General features: G+C 40.7%; 1 protein-coding gene across 1 annotated transcript in view; it reads left to right on the top strand.

The window, feature by feature from the left end:
* Nucleotides 1-21349, top strand: part of CWH43 (cell wall biogenesis 43 C-terminal homolog) — a 48385-nt gene that overhangs the window by 13767 nt on the left and 13269 nt on the right. Inside the window, 7 exon segments of the mRNA XM_060011748.1 lie at nt 626-714; nt 5430-5687; nt 8505-8630; nt 13621-13700; nt 15501-15606; nt 16669-16804; nt 19115-19264. Of these exon segments, the coding sequence (XP_059867731.1) occupies nt 626-714; nt 5430-5687; nt 8505-8630; nt 13621-13700; nt 15501-15606; nt 16669-16804; nt 19115-19264 (945 nt within the window).

The following is a 21349-nucleotide window of genomic DNA, read 5'->3' as shown; positions in this document are numbered from 1 at the left end:
AGGCAGAGACTTTTTTTTTTTTTTTTTTGCTGTACGCGGGCCTCTCATTGTTGTGGCCTCTCCGTCGCGGAGCACAGGCTCCGGACACACAGGCTCAGCGGCCATAGCTCACGGGCCCAGCCGCTCCGCGGCATGTGGGATCTTCCCGGACCGGGGCACGAACCCATGTCCCCTGCGTCGGCAGGCGGACTCTCAACCACTGCGCCACCAGGGAAGCCCAGGCAGAGACTATTGATAAAAGCAGTACTGAGGTTGAGAAAAGAGGCACACTAAATAGAAACTATTCCCAGTGTCTTTTTCTTTTTATCTTTGGCAGAGTCATTTAAAATGTCACGTGGCCAGTATGAACTATAATTTAATAGTCTGAGAAAACTCAATTACTGTGTTTACACTGACCATGAAAGACTGCAGATATCGTTTATCTCAAGTCAGAGGTGCTTTTATGTCAATGTTCTGAATGTATATAATATTGGTTCCCAGTGGGCTTTCATTATCTCACTGGTTGTTTCACACTCATACTATCTCTTGGATGTGCCTAGAGGTAGTAGATACATATCTGTTTTATATTTGGGACAATGGAGTAGTAACAATGTCAGATGTCCTATAACGTATCATTTTTTTACAGAGGTGCAGTTCTGCTGGGCTTGGCGAGTGGATTGATGCTTTCGCCTTGTTCATGGTTTCCTGGTTCCAGTTTAACCTGGTGGATGACAGGTGTGTGGTTTCCCTACAGAAATGCTTCGTTGTCCAATTTACTTGCAGTTGTCCAATTTACTCCATGTGCCCCTGGAGTGGAAGGAGATGACCATATAACATGTGCTGTTGCCCGGTGGGATAGTCTCACCAAGTGCAGCCACTAAAACCCAGATATCACCACGGTTACCAGTGACTACTGGTTCCAGTTCCCTGCTTTCTCCTCCTTCACTTTCCCTCTCCTCCTTAGCTGTCTTATCCCCTGACTGTGCTGATATACTCTCCCCTGCCTCCTAAATGACTTATCCAGGCACAGATGTCAGGAACAGTTTTACTGACAGTCTGCGGAGATGGAGGGTCAGACATTGCCACTTTGCCAGACCTCTTCCCCTCTCCAAGCGCTTCTCTGTTTTCAGGAATACCTTCCTTTGGGACTCGACAATGAAGCTCACTTTCCCTTTCTCTTTTGTGTGTAACAGTTTTGGCCCTCCTCTACCCAGCCTTGGGGTCCACGTTTGCTTATTCAAAGGCTTGGACCCTCTCTGCCCATTCACACCCTTCAGGAATATAGAATATCAATGGAGACTATCATACTTCTGGAGCAATCTACTTATTTTTATGATTATGACCATTTCATTACTGTGACTGAAACTGAATTATGCCACTCTGTTCCTTTCCCCTTAAAAGGCAGGAATGGTGAGAGTCAGTTTTAGTGTTAAATAAAAGAATTCCCGCTCTGTGACAGGGCAAATAGTGTGTTTGGTTTCTGTGAGATGTCCTTATACATTTTAATTAAGCAGGTGATTCAGAGTTTTGTACTAGAGGCTGGCGTGGGTTTCTGAGACTACACGTAACGGTAATGGAAGATGAGGGTTAAATAACCTCGTAGGTACGTTTCTGTGCACCCTCAGTGCCATCATCCTTGCATGAAGACGTGTATGTCATCCAAATAGGCTGCTTAATTCCTAAGGTTAACCAGGTCGTCATCCTCCTGGAGCTGTGTGAGCAAACGGTTGCGGTCATGTTGAGCTGTTTTTACTTGCTTGTGTATTTTCGGGTAGACATTCCATATGGGGATGCTTGTGTGAATATAATGTAGGAGGAACTTTTCTTCTCATCAGAGAAATGCCTCCTGAGATTCCGCACAAAAATGGCCAGGTAACTTTGTAAATGCGGAGTGTGCAGTGAGCATATATAGCTTCTTAATCTCTATGCAATTAGGAAAATGAACATGAAATACATTGAAAGTTGCGCAGCATTTATATCATGTCTTTTCTTACGAACTAGGAGCAGAAGGCTTATTGGGCAGGTAATTAGCAGCTTCATTTCAAACATGGGAACACTGAGGTCCACAGAAACATAAACTTAAAGAACAGAAAAGCTGTGAACTTGTTGTTTTATGCTCATGCTTATTTCCCCAGATAAGTAAACATAGCCTCCAGAGTTAAAGCTAATTTAGTTTGACTGTCTCTCTGAAGTGTGAAATAAAAGGCCCTCGGGGCAAGCAGATTCCGGGCTTCTAATGGGCTGTTTGCAGTAGAGAGGAAAGCAGGGCCGTAATTAGTGAGCTCCATCTCCCTCTCTGATGGTCTCCTCACCTGAATTAAGTAGGAGCTCACAATTATCTAGAGATGGTGCCCACTTTTCACTGTGATTCGTCTCTGGAAAACACCTCATAAAGCAGAATGCAGATAAAGAAATCATATTTTTTTCATTGTACAGTTAAAGTCCCAACTGGGTCCCAGTATGAAATTAATTATGGAAGTGACCAATAGAATTTCCCAAATGCAAAGATACAGGAACTTTAGATCTTGATGGCGATTAAATTAGTAAAATCAAAGTTCTATTTAAAAAGACATAAATGTACTCAATGCACTGGTAGGACCCCAGTGTGCTATACAGTGTGCTTACAGTTTTATTGTATAAGAAACTTGATCTGTTTAAAGTGAACGTGTTAGTTACTATAAATATCATTGGAATATTCAATTACCATGAATTCTGCTTGGTGTCTTAGATGTTATAAAGATCTGTGGGGGGATTATTTGGGAGGACTCAGTCTCAAACAAAAAATAGTTAAGCTGTATAGTTAAGAGAAAAAGGTAAAGTAACAGTGTATCATATGCTACCACTGGTGTTCAAAAAGGGAAATGCACACACATGCCTTTTTCTTCCTGTGCACAGACTATCTCTGGGAGGATGCAGAAGAAAATGCTAACATTGTTGGCCTTCGCTAGGGGAACTAATAGGTGACAGGGGACAGAGGGACTCTTTTTTACCTTTCAGAGTTTGGATTGAATTTATAGTCTATTTAAAAGGACAATTTTAGGGGCTTCCCTGGTGGCGCAGTGGTTAAGAATCCACCTGCCAATGCAGGGGACGTGGGTTCGAGCCCTGGTCGGGGAAGATCCCACATGCCACGGAGCAACTAAGCCTGTGCACCACAACTACTGAGCCTGTGCTCTAGATCCTGCGAGCCACAACTACTGAGCCCACACGCCACAACTACTGAAGCCCACGCGCCTACAGCCTGTGCCCCACAACAAGAGAAGCCACCGCGATGAGAAGCCCGTGCACCTCACCGAAGAGTAGCCACCGCTCGTGGCAACTAGAGAAAGCCCGTGTGCAGCAACGAAGACCCAACGCAGCCAAAAATAAATAAATAAAATAAATAAAATAAATAAAAGTACAGTTTTAGTGGACTTAAAAATATGTAGCCTGTTTAAAAATAGAAACTAAATTAAAAATGAAAGTGGTAACAGTCGAGGGAAATTTGAAGAGATGTTTTCTTTCCCTTCAGATAATTCTTTGTAGTAAGACAGACACAACAAAGTCATTTTGATATCTTTAGATTAAAATATCAAACTAGGACTCATTCTTTAGAAAAATAGGCATTATAAGCTGGTAAACAGGAAAAATTCCCTCTCCCTAATAATCAAATAAATGAAAATCAAAATATGCTATGACTTAATCATTAATTTGGTAAAGATTTTTAAAAAGAAATGGTTTTGGCAGGGTCCAAAAGGCTCACCTTTTGGACTTCTGGCAGGGTTTCTGGAGGAAGTGAGAACTGGTATAACCTCCCGGGAAAGCAGTTGACCACAAGTATTGACTCTTTAAAATGCTTTCGCCTCTTGACATAGTAGTTGTACGTCTAAGAATCTTTTTAAGAATTATTTTAAGGAAATAATCAGAGGTGTAGTAAGAGATTAATTGACAAAGAAAGATGTTCCTCACAGGGTCAGAAGCTTCCTAAATGGCCAAGAATAGGAAAATGGTTGCTTATTTTTGTGTGTATTTATCCAGTGCAAGAGTGTACGTACATAAACATGTTTTAGAAGAAAAACATTAATAACACGAAAAACATGTTCTTGATATAATGTCCCACAAAAAGCAGAATAGAATCCTCACTATGTGGTACGATTCCATTTATGTAAAAATACTTCTTCATATACACAGAAAAAGACATAGGGGAAATACATAGGAGTATTAGCTGGGATCATCTCATCTCAGTCCTAGGCGATCCTTAATTGCTTGTTCACAGCTCTGTATTTTTAAAATTTCTGCAGTGAATAGGCATTATGTTTGTTCATTTCAAAATGAAAAAAAACTTTTGTCATTAAAATAATTGTTGTTGGATCTAAGATTTTGAAGGTCTAACTATGGAGTTAAAATCTGTGGGTTGTTTTTGAAGTGGGGAGGAATAGGCAGTCACATGGCATTGTCCTGTGATGGTGCAAGTAGAACTTACTGACGGGTGAGCGCCATGGGGCACTAAGAAGCTGGCTGGATCCTCTTCCCGGGGTTCTTGCCGCAAGCAGTGAGGAGGCTGCTGTAGACATACTTGAAGGGCGGCTCACTGTTATACAACATTGACTGAAATGTCCAATGTCTAGAGGATGTCATATTCTCTGCAAAGGTGTTATATTGATGGCTCCAAAATGGGGTGCTGTAAGCCCCTGCTGTGCTGCTGTCTCACAGCGGATTTCATAGGACTATGGAGAAATGTTATATTCCCTCAGATTTGGCTCAACGAATTAGCAGACATTTACTAAGTGCCTGCTGCGGACCAGGCAGATTGCACAGCCCCCAGCACCTCCGAGGCTGTTGTGTGAATGAATGAACTGCCTGCAGAACTGTAAACTAGTGAGTCTACAAATGCAGTCTCAGTCACAGCTTCTTTGGGGGGGGCTATGGGGTTGGTAAAGCCAACTTATATATTGTGGGACGAGGGGCAGCATTTAAACTCCTTTAGAAAGTTTCTTAACAAAAATGTTCTACAAACATGACTCTCCATGTTTCCTAATGTCCTAGATCTGGCTGGTTAAATTAAATTAACAAATTTTGGTATTACAGGTAATTTCCTTTTTTTTTTTTTTTTTTGCTATGTTTGCTATGAAGATCTTAACACAAATAAACTAAAAATGCCTTCTTCTCTCCTGCTGTTCTTCCTGAAGAAATAGCACTGGACTGAGATTTACTGGACCCACATTCCACCTCTAGTTGTGCAAGTAACTAGCTGCATGACCTTGAGCAAAGCATATTAACCTTGCCAAGACCTTAGTTTCTCACCAGTCTAGAAACTGAACCAGAATGGCCCTGAGGTCCCTTCTGGCTCTAAATAGCTATAAATCGGTCATCCTATATAAGTTTATTATTCCTTTTTTTTTTTAAGAAAACGGAAGAGACTATTACTACTTTCCTGTCTGATTGTTTTTCTTTCTCTCTCTCACAAACAGGAGTGACCTCGGCTGTGGGTCTCCTTTACCTGCCCACGTGGGCAGCCGCTCTCTCTGGCTGTGTGCTCGCCCTCTTCACGGCGTCCATGTGGCCTCAAGTGCTTGGACACCTTATCAGCTCAGGGTCAGGCCCTGGGAAAGCCATGACCACTGCCATGATATTTCATCTTCTAGAAATATTTTTCTGTGCACGGTGCACAGCTTTTAAATTTGTCCCAGGAGGTGTGTACGCTAGAGAAAGATCTGATGTGCTTTTGGGTGAGTACATGTGAAAGGTCTGGATTCAAGTAACTACTCAAAAATCCCCTTCAGGACTGACTAGGATTTAGCACTTTACATGACTGATTAAGATAAATAGGATGGGGCTTCCCTGGTGGCGCAGTGGTTGAGAGTCCGCCTGCCGATGCAGGGGACATGGGTTCGTGCCCCAGTCCAGGAAGATCCCACATGCCGTGGAGCGGCTGGGCCCATGAGCCATGGCCGTTGAGCCTGCGCCTCCGGAGCCTGTGCTCTGCAACAGGAGAGGCCACAACAGTGAGAGGCCTGCGTACCGCAAAAAAAAAAAAAAAGATAAATTGGATGATCTTGCCTTTCTTATTGAAATAGACTCTCTTGGTTAAATAAAAACAACCTGGAGAAATGTCTAAATTACTATTTAAAAAGAAATTTCTTAATTCATTAATGAGTTTCAGTAATATTTATTACTGCAAAGGCCTTGGAAGTGAATAGCTGTGAAAAAAACAAGTTTAATCCATAATAAGTTATAAAAGAGGTCCCCGTAACCCCATATTATATGATATGTAAGGAAAAAATACGATCATGGTGCTCACATTGCTATTTTGGTGGTAGGCTTGTAGATATATATAGGAAGTGTGATTTTTTTTGGTTCCCTTGAATTTTATGTATGGTTGTTTGTTTTTTTGTTTGTTTGTTTTTTTTTGCTGTACGCGGGCCTCTCACTGTTGTGGCCTCTCCCGTTGTGGAGCACAGTCTCCGGACACGCAGGCTCAGCGGCCATGGCTCACGGGCCAGCTGCTCTGCAGCATGTAGGACCTTCCCGGACCAGGGCACGAACCCATGTCCCCTGCATCGGCAGGCGGACTCTCAACCGCTGCGCCACCAGGGAAGCCCCTATGTATGGTTTTTATTTACCCTCTTTTTACCAAAAGATCTTTTCATATGTGAATCTTAGTGTAAATGGTAAATTCTCAAATCATAGAGTACATATCTTCCATTTCAGTGGTTATGAACTTATGTACCAAAATTCAAATAGCATAAACTTAGTTCAGTTTAATATTTCAGAAATTGTCTTCTGGCAATAGTGAAATTCCTGATGTGTACCAAGTAGACACAGATCAAATATTGCCTGTCATTTTAGTATAAGTAAAACATGTCCAAAGCCTCCAGGATAAAATCTTTGAAAAACTGAGGAGACAAAACATGTTAATAGGGGATTCAGTTTTTGTTTGCTCAGACATTTTTCCATTTGTTCACTTACTCATTAAAAAATTATTGACCTACTATGGTCCAGGCGCAGTGCCAGGTGTAGGGGATTTTTTTTTTTTTTTTTTTAGGTATAGGGGATTTAAGAGACATAGGGTCCTACCCACCTGGAGCTTCTGTGTAGTGGGGGAGATACCACACATCAGATTAGACAAATTCTTAGAGGGTTATAGCTGGGGTAAGTGCTGCACAAAAGTCTGGGCTTCTACTTATGTTCGTCTGCAGTTCCCCCTTGTGCCCTTGGAATATATCCAATCACCCTGTACAGTTTCACATAAACTTTTCTCCTCTATGAGCTAGACATCTGTTAGGACAGGCTGATTTGGAAGAGGTATTTTTCAATTATGTGAGATATTTTTAAAAACTTTTGAGGATTTGCTATTTCTGGTGGGACATCCAGGCTGTCAGCTGATCAGAGACATACATCGCTGCATTTCCTCTGTGATAATCTCGGCTTTGCGACCTTTGTATTTCTTCTGATTTCTTTCAGGTGTGTGTGTACTCTCTCCTGCTCTATCTTCCTATCCAATGCCCTGCTTTTTTCTTACTCCAGCTTGTTTGGGGGTCTGCCATGTGGAGCAAACGAATGAAAGTAAGAGCCATTCTAAGCATATATTTCTTTCTTTAGAATGTTATGAATGAAGGGTGTTTTTAGTTCCTTCTCGCTACTTAATGGAATTGCAGAAATCGTGCTTTATTCCAGCTTCAAACAACTAAGAATTCTTTTTAGTAAGAGTGACATTATGTCGATAAGGCCACAAAAACTAAGGAACATTAGTAATGTTCAGAGTAGCTTTGAATAATGATTGAAAAGAATCTGTATTAGATCAGAAACTAGATATAAATGTATTGTCTCCTGCTATTTCCTGGAAATTGCACATAACTCTTTTTTTTTAGCCTTCCACCTAAGCATAACTTTTACTTGACATTCTCTAATTTATATATTGTTCAACCATACCTCTGTTTCCATTCTCATTATATACAATGTTAGAAGTCTGTAGACTTCACGTGTAAGCTACATTGGAATGCACCCCAGTTAAGCTCATCTTTCTTGGCCCAGTGTGAGTTCCAGTATGTATCCTCTGTGTGGACCCACAATCCAGGCCAGAACTGTTGCCACAAACACTGCTGTATCAAGAACCTACAAATCCTCCTCTTGTGCTCCTCAACTCGGTGCCTGTGGTCCCTTCAGTGGAGAAGACTGAGTCCGTAAGGCAGTCCAGAAGGCTGCTTTCTCTTCTCCCCACCCTTCCCTGCATGACCAACAGTCAGTGACTGACATTATTACCAACCTAACAACTAGGAAACACTCAGGAAATTCAAAGAAACCCCTCATCAGAAAAAGTACGGGTTTTTTTAATGTAAAGCGTAATTTCTAGAACCCTACCTGATTTCTTATGATCATCCTAATTATCAAAAGTAACACTGGAGTAATTAATTAGGTACTGAGATAACTCAATAACTGATTTTTCAGGATATGTCCATTTAAATGAAATCGAGGCTCCTGGAATTTACCATTAGAAGGATTTTTGGATTAGAATGTAATATATTCATCTTTCTTTTTTTTAACAGTGACAGTGATGCTAATTATTGGACTGAATATGCTATTTGGTCCCAAGAAAAGCCTTGATTTTCATCTTCAAACAAAAAACAGTCCTAAAATGCTTTTCAGAGAGAGTGGAAAATACATGAAACTTGGTGAGTATAGTTTTGCTTCCTTTTTAAAACCATTTTATTATCATATATGGCCTTTATTATGTTGAGGTTCCTGGACTTCAGACTATACTACAAAGCTACAGTAATCAAGACAGTATGGGGACTTCCCTGGTGACGCAGTGGTTAAGAATCCGCCTGCCAATGCAGGGGACACGGGTTCGAGCCCTGGTCTGGGAAGATCCCACATGCCACGGAGCAACTAAGCCCGTGCGCCACAACTACTGAGCCTGCACTCTAGAGCCTGAGAGCCACAACTACTAAGCCTGCATGCCACAACTACTGACGCCCACGCGCCTAGAGCCCATGGTCTGCAACGAGAATCCACCGCGATGAGAAACCTGTGCACCGCAACAAAGAGTAGCCCCAGCTTCGCAACTAGAGAAAACCCGCACACAGCAACAAAGACCCAGTGCAGCCCAAAACAAATAAATAAAAATTGAAAACAAAACCAAATAAAACTCTAAAAAAAATAAAGACAGTATAGTACTGGCACACACACAAAAATATAGATCAATGGAACAGGATAGAAAGCTCAGAGATAAACCCATGCACATATGGTCACCTTATCTTTGATAAAGGAGGCAAGAGTATACAATGGAGAAAAGACAGCCTCTTCAATAAGTGGTGCTGGGAAAACTGGACAGCTACATGTAAAAGAATGAAATTAGAACACTTCCTAACACCATACACAAAAATAAACTCAAAATGGATTAAAGACCTAAATGTAAGGCCAGACACTATAAAACACTTAGAGGAAAACATAGGCAGAAGACTCTGACATAAATCACAGCAAGATGCTTTTTGACCCACCTCCTAGAGAAATGGAAATAAAAACAAAAATAAACAAATGGGACCTAATGAAACTTAAAAGCTTTTGCACAGCAAAGGAAGTCATAAAAAAGATGAAAAGACAACCTTCAGAATGGGAGAAAATATTTGCAAATGAAGCAACTGACAAAGGATTAAGCTCCAAAATGTACAAGCAGCTCATACAGCTCAATATCAAACAACCAAACAACCCAATCCAAAAATGGGCAGAAGACCTAAATAGACATTTCTCCAACAAACACATGAAAAGATGCTCAACATCACAAATCATTAGAGAAAAGCAAAGCAAAACTACAATGAGATATCACCTCACACCAGTCAGAATGGCCATCATCAAAAAATCTACAGACAAGAAATGCTGGAGAGGGTGTGGAGAAAAGGGAACCCTCTTGCACTGTTGGTGGGAATGTAAGTAAAAGAAGCGAAATTGAGTTATTTGTAGTGAGGTGGATGGACCTAGAGTCTGTCATAAAGAGTGAAGTAAGTGAGAAAAAGAAAAACAAATACTGTATGCTAACACATATATATGGAATCTAAAAAAAAAAAAAGGTTCTGATGAACCTAAGGGCAGAACAGGAATAAAGACACAGATGTACAGAATGGACTTGAGGACATGGAGTGGGGAAGTGTAAGCTGGGACGAAGAGAGAGTGGCATTGACATATATACACTACCAAATGTAAAATAGATAGCTAGTGGGAAGCAGCTGCATAGCACAGGGAGATCAGCTTGATGCTTTGTGACCACCTAGAGGGGTGGGATAGATAGGGTGGGAGGGAGACGCAAGAGGGAGGGGATATGGGGATATACATATGCAGATAGCTGATTCACTTTGTTATTCAGCAGAAACTAATACAACACTGTAAAGCAATTATACTCCAATAAAGATGTTTAAAAAAAAGCATTTTATTATGAAACATAAATTTTCAGACATATGAGATTAAAGAGTATGATGAACTCTCATGTACCCTTAAACCAGTTCCAACAATTATTAACATTTGCTAATGTTGTTAATACCTATCTTACATTTTTTGGTAAAATACTTTAAAGCAAATCTCTGATATTGTGTTTTTTCAACCATAAATACTCTGTATTAGTTTTGTTTCACTTCTAATGTAGATTTAACAGGTAGGATTTCCAAAATATTTTGTTGTAATAGTTGAGACCATTTATTTCATTTCTTGTTCTTTTTTGGAAGATTTAATATGTTAATGTTTGGAATATTGATGAGCTGGAAACTCAGGCATGAAATTAGTTTGCTATTCAGTCTGACTCATCTCAAAATATACTAGATTAAATAAAAATGTTTATTGAATGTTTAACATTTGCAGATAGAGTATTAGGATACAACATACTGCATAACTCCATAGCATTATGTAGAATACAAAGATATATAAAATCTGGTCTCTACCGTCAATGACCTGATGCTTTACTAGAGAAGACAGAATCTTATGGTGTAAAGAGCTAAAACACAATTAAGAAGCTAAATAAAATTTTAATATATTTCTAAAGGAAATGTCATGAAGCAGTAAGGTCATTATATAAACACTTTCATATATGTTCCATCATAATTTGAAAAAGATATTAAAATTTAGGGGGAAAATTTAAATTTAGGTGTTTTTTTGTTTTTTGTTTGTATGTATTCTTATACTTTAGGTCTGTCCCTTGAAATCAGGATCTGGCAGCTTTTGTTTGTTTGTTTTTAGTCCTGATAATCTTTGTCTTTATTATTACTATTATTATTAAATTATTTAATTCATTCATCAAATTGAGGCACTTGAAACAACTTATTCACAAAGTTGTTTAGATAGCTTTGTATGATTTTCCAAAACAAGCTTTATTTTTTGGGCCCATTTTTGGTTCACAGCAGAATTGAGCAGAAAGTACAGAGATTTCCCGTAGGACCCTCTGAGCCCACTTATACACAGCCTTCCCTGCTAGTGACATGCCCTACCACAACTGATGAACCTACAACGAAACAGGACTATCACCCAAAGCCCTTTGTTTACATTAGGACTCATTCTTTTTTTTTTGCCGTACGCGGGCCTCTCACTGTTGTGGCCTCTCCCGTTGCGGAGCACAGGCTCGGGACGCGCAGGCTCAGCGGCCGTGGCTCACGGGCCCAGCCGCTCCCTGGCATGTGGGATCTTCCCGGACCAGGGCACGAACCCTGCGTCCCCTGCATCGGCAAGCGGACTCCCAACCACTGCGCCACCAGGGAAGCCCAGGACTCATTCTTGATGTTGTACATTCTGTAGTTTTTGATGAATGTATAATGATATATATCCACCATTGTAATATCATATGGCATAGTGTCACTGCCTTAAAATCCTCTGTGCTCTGCCTGTTCATCCCTCCCTCCCCTGCCAATTGCAATGACTGTCTGCTTTTTAAAAAAAAAATAATAGATTTTATTTTTCAGAGCAGTTTTAGGTTTACAGACAAATTGAGCAGAAAGTGTGGAGTTCCCATATATCGGCTCACACTCCCACCTCCTCAGTTTCCATCATTATTAACATCTTGCATTATTGTGGTGCATTTGTTACAATTGATGAGCCAATATTGATACATTATTATTCACTAAAGTCCACAGTTTAGAGTTCACTCTTTTTTTATATGTGTTCTTTGGGTTTTGACAAATGTATAATGACATTTATCCACTATACAGTGTCATACAGAATAGTTTCACTGTTGTAAACATGGTAATGTGCTCAACCAATTCATCCTTCCCTCCTTCCTCCAGACCCTGGCAACCACTGACCTCCTTACTGTCTCCATTGTTTGCTTTTACTAGAATGTCAATCTTTGTCTTTTAACTTGAAATGTAATTTATTTTTGTCGTGATTTCCCTTGTGTTATGATTTATTTCCATACTCTTACTTTGCTTTTTCTACTTTCTCTAGGTGTATTTTTCCTCTTTTTTCTTCTTGCTTTTGCATTGACTGAGTTTTCTTTTTCCTTTTTTCTTATCCTTCTCCTCTCCACTTCTGTTTCTAGGTTGGAAATTATACCTTCGATTTCTTTTTTTCAGTAGTTGGTTATTTTTTTCTCAGAACATTAAAGATAGTATTCCCCTATCGTCTGACTTCCATTTTTTGCTTTTGAGAAGTCAGCCATCAGTGTAATCTTTGCTCTTTTGAAGATACAGTGGCTTTTCTCTCTGGCAGCATTTAAGATTTTTCTTTGTTTTGGTGTTCTGAGTTTCACTGTAATACATCTGGATGTGGATCCAGCCCCTCCCTTACTTGTGAGTGTTTGGGCTTTTTGAATCTGAAGAGTCATTTTTTTTAGCAATTCTGGAAAATTCTCAGCATTATTTCTGCAAATATTACCTCTTTCCCTTCTCTCCTTTTTTGACTCCAGTTAGATATGTGTTGGATCTTCTTATTCTCTTCTTCATGTCCCTTAACCTCTTTCATATTCTCTACCTTTTAAGGTTTTTAAAAAGGTTTTTAAACCTTTTTAAGGTTTTTAAAAAACCTTTTTAAGGTTTTTAAAAAACCTTTTTAAGGTTTTTAAAAAACCTTTAAACCTTTTAAGGTTTTTAAAAAACCTTTTAAGGTTTTTAAGCTGCCCCTTGTACTAATTCTCCATTAAGTTTTGTCTAATCTGCTTTTTATCTTGTCCATTGAGTTTCTAATTTTAATTGTTATAATTATCATATAATTTTATTTCTAGAAGTCTAATTTCTTTACAAATTTTCTTGCCCATTAATTTAATCTCATATTTCTTAGTTATCCCATTGAATATCCTCTTTTATTTTTCTAAACATGTTAAGCATGCTTATTTTATATTCGATTCTAAAATTTTTAATATCTGAAGTATTTTGGGTTTGATTCAGCAGGGTGTTTTTGCTGTGGTTCCTGCTCATGGAGACTTGCTTTCTTGTATATTATTTCTTGTATATATTTGTGATTTATTTTTATTTTAGTTCATGGTTCTTGGAACGTTTTTAGGGAAGCTTCTTTGAAACCTGAGTTTAAAGTATGGGTTATATATGCATGTCACACATGAAAATTAACCCAGGAACTAGACATTGCCCCTTTACATACAATCTTGGCCAATAAATTCAATATTTTCATAAAGTTATTTTTTTAAAAAAGAAACTTAGTTTCTTCTAAACAATTATTTCAGTTTCTGTTTAGTTTTGTGGCTGCTTGTCAGTGTGAAGTTGTTGGGACTAGGACTACGGCATAAAACCTATGAGAAGAAATTGGGAAGAGGGGTAAGTCATTAAAAGTTTTGATATAGAATTTTATATGATATATGGCCTACAGAGCACAGAAAGGAGTTCTGACTTTATTTTTCTTGCAGTGGAAGCCACCAGAATATTTCAAGCAGGAGCAGGAAGAAATAGGATATATATTAACTTGGCTGCTCTGTGAAGAATGGATTGTAGAGTAGAAGCAGGGAGATAAGTTATGAGGCTTTTTCAGTTGTCCAGGAGAGAGACCCTGGAAGTTTGGATGGGAGCCGTGGCCCTGGAGTTGGAGAGGAGTGGATAGACTTAGAATATATTTTGAAAGTAAAGCTGATAGAAGTTGCTGATGGATTAGATGACACTGAATGAGAAGAAGGAAAGAATCAAGGATGACTTCTATGTTTTGGCTTGAGCAACTGGATGGAGGGTGGTGGCATTTACTGACGTGGGAATAACAGGTTTTGGAGTGATGAGAGCCAGAGTTAATCATAGGTATGTAGTTACGTGAAAAGCTATAACTTGATGAATATAATCATGCCTCTCAAAGTCTCTCTTGATGGTTCTGTTCTCTTTATAGGACATTCAGTAAACTGAGTAATATTTCTTGCATAGAGATGCGATTCACACCTCACTGCTGTAGCACAATGAGCTGTTTAGGTTAAGTGGTGGCCCTCCTATGCAAAGAGGTGGTGCTTACCCTTCTCTCAGCTTGAACTTGTATGTTCCACTTTGAGTTGTTTTTTTCAGTTGTGGTGATAGAGTTGGTCTAATGTGGCCATACTCTTTCACAGGATCCCTGTTGTTGATCCGTTGGTATTAGTTTGAAATAGATGGTTAGTGTTGGGCACTGCATTCTCTGACTGGACCCATGGGCTCAAAAGAGGACTCTTCAGAGGGTGCTGTGCTCCTGAACCTTGGCCTTGCCAGCGCAGTGGGGAGCAACACCACGTATAACGCAGAGTTGGCAGACCACTCTGTAAATATGATAAAGGACTCTATGTATCCCTCTGTGGTCTCATTCTCTGATATAAGGGTAACCCCTTCCTGCATATGCTTGTTATCATATTCATGCATTTCTTTATATTGTTATTACATATGACACACCTCTATACAATATTGTATTTTTCCATGTTTTTAACTTTATCTAAATAACATCTGACATATATATTTTGTAACTTAATTTTTTTTTTTTTTTTTTTTTTTTGTGGTATGTGGGCCTCTCACTGTTGTGGCCTCTCCTGTTGCGGAGCACAAGCTCCGGACGCGCAGGCTCAGCGGCCATGGCTCATGGGCCCAGCCGCTCCTTGGCATGTGGGATCTTCCCAGACCGGGGTACGAACCCGTGTCCCCTGCATCGGCAGGCGGACTCTCAACCACTTGCGCCACCAGGGAAGCCCTGCAACTTAATTTTTTATTTAAAATAATCCTGGTGAGATTCATCCATATGGAAATATGTAGCCCTAATTCATTTATTAGGGCTGTGTAGTATTCCATTTTATGTATGATCGTTTTTTTATTCATTTTCCTATTTTTCCTATTGAAACAACAGCCAGGTTGTTTCTAATTTTTTGCTATTATAAACAGTGCTTATCAGAAATATCACTTTCTAAACATTCTTCCTAACTTCCAAGCCTAAGCTAGAAATTCACAGATTATAAAATACCTACTAGCAAATATCTCATTATTATGCATTAGCTGTGGGCAGATGCCTAAAAAATATCCTTTGCTGAAATATGAATTTTGGTGGAGAGAGGTGGAGAAGAGTGGATCACTGAAACTGCCATTGTTCATTCATCCTAAATTATCATTAAAACAATTCCTCAGGCACCAGCCACAGAGGTCTTTGCCGCCATCTGGCCTTTCAGGTTTGGCTTTGACAGTGAAGGATGGTCTAATTTAGAAAGATCAGCTCAACTGCTCAGTCAAACAGGTAAGTCTTACTGAAATTATTTCCAGGTTTTGAGAAACTCCTACTGTTACGTTTATTTTGAACAAGGTCATAAGTAATAGGAGGAGGGTTTGCTGGGTCACAAACTAATCTCTTAAAAGGGCTTTACTTTGGTGGGCGGCTACAGGAGGATTAAGCTTCTGTAACCACATCTGTGTTTGCTTGAGAGCAATTAATTCAGTTGATTCTGAACAAAGTCTCCTACTGGGTATCTGCAGGAGAATCTTGTCATGCCTTTGCTCTTGGAAATGCCCCTGCTAGTGGCTCCTGTCACTTGGGAACCCACTGTTGGGGACCAGAAAATTGTCAGATGAAAAGGCAGAATGGGATGGAGTGATACTCATTTGCAAAGCAAATTGCTTTCTAGAGGCTGAGGGCCAATTTTATTTGTTTCCGTGCCCTGGGGTACTCATCTTTGGATGAAACATCCTTTAAAATATGTGGGTGTTTTGTTCTTAGATCAACTACATGGAGAATGGAGCAAGAGACTTAAAGGGCTAAACTGTTCTAGTTATTCCTAATGATAAGCATGTCTCCTGAGAAATAGCTGAGGGTCTGTATGATTCTAATGCCATTAAGAAATTTCTCTGGCCCTTAGTCCTTTAGTCCTGATTACAGGCCTCTGGGGCACATCTGACCAGGGTATCTGAATAAACTGACTTCTGTGTCAATACGATGGAGGTGTTTGCCCAGGAATAAAACACTACTGTATACTCTATTGTTTCTGAACATAAATTGGATATTTGAAAAAGGTATTAAGCTTATTTGAAATTTGGGGAATGATGTTAATATTTGAAAATTTAGAAAAGTTATGTTTTTATCCTTTCCTACTTTTCCTCAAGGTGTCCCATGTTTTAATTACATTCAAAATATGGTAAAAAAAATTTTACAGCTCAGATTTGAAACAGTTCACTTTAGTAACTCATTAGGAATTACTTTGGTTTTTGATTTACGAGTAAAGGCAGGGGATTAAAGAATCAAGTTTTGCTAATTGTTTTTACATTGCTATGGTTAATCACCATGTGCATTTTTTTTTCTGAACAGGTGCAGATCTCATAACAATTTTGGAGAGCGATGCTTCTAAGCTCTATATTGGGAACAATGACCTGACCATGTGGTTAGGGGAGAAGCTGGGTTTCTATACCGACTTTGGTCCAAGCGCAAGGGATCACACTTGGGGGTGAGTGTCCCTTCGGAATTAATCCCAAACATATCCCTGAAAGACTAGGCAGCGTGGGCTTGGAGTGGAAAGTTGATATTGTTATACCTTAGTCCTATGAATATGTCCCAGTGATGCTTCTTGGAGGATGAGGAGGTGCTGAAGATATGCATATTCCATCCCGTTTTAATGGCTTCCCTTTTGCTGGATACTTTCAATTCTTCACTCTTATAAACCATTTAGTGTAGGAGCTGAGCACTAAACGTGTCTGTCCTGGACGCTGTCCTCATGGAGTTACATTATAGTGTGAAGAGACGGAAAATAATCATGGACACACAAATAAATAATTTAAGACGATGGTAAGTGCTGTGTAGAAAAGGAGAGCGGCTGGGTGGGCAGGGCAGCAGGGGATGCTGCTGTAGGTAGCGTGGTCAGGAAGGTCTCTCTGCCGACCTCGTGATGGAGAGGACCCAGGACCCACTGTGGGAGGAGCCAGTGTAAAGACTTGAGGCCAGGTCAGTCTTGGTGTGCCGGAGCACAGGGTTTGAGGGGGAACTAGTAAGAAAGGAGGTCAAAGGTGGGCCCCTGATCTTACAGGGTCCCATAAGCCATGCTTAGCCCTGATTTAATTCAGTTTTTAAAAAAAATACATTTATTTATTTAATTTTATTTATTTATGGCTGTGTCGGGTCCTTGTTGCTGCACGTGGGCTTTTCTCTAGTTGGGGTGAGCTGGGGCTACTCTTCGTTGTGGTGCGTGGGCTTCTCATCGCAGTGGCTTCTCTTGCTGCAGAGCACGGGCTCTAGGCACGCGGGCTTCAGTAGTTGTGGCTCATGGGCTCTAGTTGTGGCTCACAGGCTCTAGAGCGCAGGCTCAGTAGTTGTGGCGCACCGGCTTAGTTGCTCCACGGCACATGGGATCTTCCCGGACCAGGGCTCGAACCCATGTCCCCTGCATTGGCAGGCGGATTCTTAACCACCGCGCCACCACGGAAGCCCTTTAATTCAGTTTTGATAGGAAACCACTGGAGGATTGTAAACACGGGAGCAATCTGATCTGATTTACATTTTTGAAAGATCATTCTGGCTGCTCCTAGAAAAACAGATTGTCAGGGGCAGGAGTGGGAGCAGGGAGACAGGTGATGAGGTAGAGGCATTAGCACAGGTGAGAAATGACAGTGGGAGACGTGGAGATGGAGAAGGGGTCAAACTCAGGAGCTATCTTGGAGCAGGGCTGACAGGACTTCCTGATGGTTTAGATATCGGGGCTGGAAGTGACAAGGATAGCACCAGCGTGTTTTACCTGAGTCCCTGATAGGAGATGATGCCCTTTAATGGGACAGGAATGACCAGGTGAGCATCAGGATTGTGCTAAACTGAAGATGCCCCTGGACGGTCAAGTGACGTCCATAGGTGCTTGTGTGCAGCCTGGAGGGCCGAGTGGGACAGCACAGGCTGGGCCTGTGCATTCAGGGATCATCACTGTGGGCGTGGTTCTGTCAGAGGAACTTCGGGAGGAGGCCAGACAGTGCGCCCAGCCTGAGGTCTGATCATATGTAGTTCTTTGACTTAGAGTGAGGCGGAACCGGTTTTCCTATCTTTATCGGACCATTTGTAATTTCTAATTTTGTAAATTGTTGCACTGTGTCCTGGCTGGCAAGGTCATACATTCTCAAATGCGTTGATTAATATTAGAATTGTTTATGCAGATAAGTTGCCAGAGTAACAGTGCTAGTAAAATGGAGTTTGTGTATCCTAATTCTGCTCTTTTCATGTTTCCATAGCACTTATTATTTTTTTATTAATTAATTAATTTATTTTTGCTGTGCTGGGTCTTCATTTCTGTGCGAGGGCTTTCTCTGGTTGAGGCAAGCGGGGGCCGCTCTTCATCACGGTGCGTGGTCCTCTCACTACCACGGCCTCTCTTGTTGCGGAGCACAGGCTCCAGACGTGCAGGCTCAGTAATTGTGGCTCACAGGCCCAGTTGCTCCACGGCATGTGGGATCCTCCCAGACCAGGGCTCGAACCCATGTCCCCTGCATTGGCAGGCAGACCCTCAACCACTGCGCCACCAGGGAAGCCCTCCATACCACTTATTAAACAGAGTTGATAGTGTTGTTCTTGGTGACACAGTGAGACGTGCTGAATAGCCCAGATGCAATGAACAGTCTGGCAGACTGCCCCATACCTCTCCGCCACATTAGTGCTCTCAGTGCCCCTCAGTGGGATGCTTGAAGTGTGCACATCCCTCTTGAACACATATTCTTAGTCCCGTTTGCATGATATGGTGGGACCAATAGTGACGCACGTGTTTCTTTCCATTGGAATACAGGATTATGGTTTTGTCAAGATACCGCATTGTGAAATCAGAGCATCACCTTCTTCCGTCACCAGAGGGCGAGATTGCACCAGCCATCACTCTGACTGTTAACATTTCTGACAAACTGGTGGATTTTGTTGTGACCCACTTTGGGAATCACGAGTGGGTTTCTTTTGTCTTTCTCGAACTACACAAATGCCAAGAAATATTATTAACACATTACTTTGACTTCCATGCCTTGACCTTTCTTACTTTCTTCTTCATTTTTTTTTTTCTCAAAGTATTTTTCTCTGTGTTGCTGGTTTTAAAAATCAGGCATAGAGGGAGTTCCCTGGTGGCCTAGTGGTTAGAACTCTGGGCTTTCACTGCCGGGGCCCGGGTTCAATCCCTGGTCCAGGAACTGAGATCCCACAAGCTGTGTGGCGTGGCCCAAAAAAAAAAAGAAAAGGAAAAAAAAATCAGGCATAGAAACCTTTGAGATGCAGGCAGTCCTTAACGATGGCACAAGGCAGCATGATGGCCATGTTAGCCAGCAGTTACTGAGCAGGTGCTGTGCTAACTGCATTATTGTATTTAATCTTCATTTCGTATAACGTTATTACTATTATAGCTCCATTTTACAGATAAATAAACTAGACTGAAGGTTAGAAGACTTGTCCAACCTGGGTCACACAGCTAGGAATTAAGTAGACCCAACTCAGAGCCTGCAAGTGCTTGAAACCACATGGTAAACCAGACTACGGAAAGATGAAATTCCCTTTTCCTACAGGATTATTCCAGTTGGAAGTACTGCTGGGATTTGAGAGTACTAAATAACGTTTCTTTTTCCCTCATGTTTTCAATCAACTGAGAGATAGGCAGAGGAATCTGGCAGGAAGATCAAAATAGCTCTTTTGATTCTGATAAACGTATTTGGACAACGTGGCTTAAGTGTGTCCACATGGACCTGCTAGTACATTCGCCCAACAATACATGATGCTGGCTCCCCCAAAGCAGCTGGCCTACCTGGCAGGGGCAGAGTCTGCCCTGTCAAACTCTCCCCTTAGTGGAGAAGATAACACAAGGGAACACCCTTTCTGCAAACCGGCAGATTCCGGGAGAAGAATGAGGAAGTGTTTGAGACAAGCATGCCCAGTTTATTCTTACAAACTTAATTAATTATAAAAATCCTCCCAAGAAGTAAAGGGTGAGAGGGAGAGAGGCCAGAGATGATTTTCTGAGTCGGTTCCCCTCCAAGGAGACATGAAGAATGGGGAATGAATTTTATCCCCAAAGAATAACATTCACAACCAGTGACTTAGTACTGAATAAATCACGAATAATGCCAGCAATATGTTGTTAAAGCAAAGATAAAAGTATATAATTTATACTCTACCATACTAAACATTCTCTAATAGTAATTGAAAACACAAATGCAAAGTGCTTAGCGTTATAAAATACAGCATATGGGCCCTGTCCACATTAATGATACAAGAGACCACAGAGCTTTACAGTGACATACAGAACATTAGAAAAACAACAAACAAAATACGGGTAGCAGACATATTCGTTTTGTTTAGGTGAAACTTACAGTATGACAGAACCCAACATTGTTGTACTGTAAGTTTCACATAAGCAAAATGCGTATGTCTGCTACCCATATTTTCCTATTACTTCCCTTTTTCTCGCAGTATTAACATGGATCTGTGAAAGCGTACTTGACTGTTTTCTGAAATAAGTCAGAGCATAAGGAATATAACCCAACCATTCAAATGTAATTAATGTGAACTGTTTGCTAATCAGACTCTTGCTGGTCTTCTTAGAAGTGGGAAGGGTGTTTGGAGGACGGATGGTATAGACAGTCCACATCTCTGTAAAAAGATGTTTGAAGAAATGCTTTCTGTTTCTCCCAGCAATTTTCAGGTTGCAAGTATAGACATTCAGAAATCATTCTGCTGAGCTTAAATTGCACTTGAATTGGGTTTATCTTTTTAAAAATAGGCACTTTTGTGTTTAAAGGTTGCAAGGTCTCAACCTAAGAAACAGTTGAGTATACTCCATCCTGTTTTCCTTTGCTTTTTTTCCCCTGCCCCCTTTAACTCCCTCTGACCTCTAAAATGTGAAGAAGAGACTTGTGAGGGAAGAGAAGACTAAAAGATAGCCCTCAAATTGTTTGGAAAAGAGGAGGGAAGGATTACCTTTCCTAACTTTCTATTAACCACATATTTAAAGCCCTGTAGCTAACAACATACCCTTTGCTTACTACCT

This window comes from Delphinus delphis, chromosome 5 (assembly GCF_949987515.2).
Source record: "Delphinus delphis chromosome 5, mDelDel1.2, whole genome shotgun sequence".
In the NCBI taxonomy this organism is placed as follows: Eukaryota; Metazoa; Chordata; class Mammalia; order Artiodactyla; family Delphinidae; genus Delphinus; species Delphinus delphis.
The sequence above is the reverse complement of the archived record's forward strand: the minus strand, read 5'-3'. Positions and strand labels throughout refer to the sequence as shown.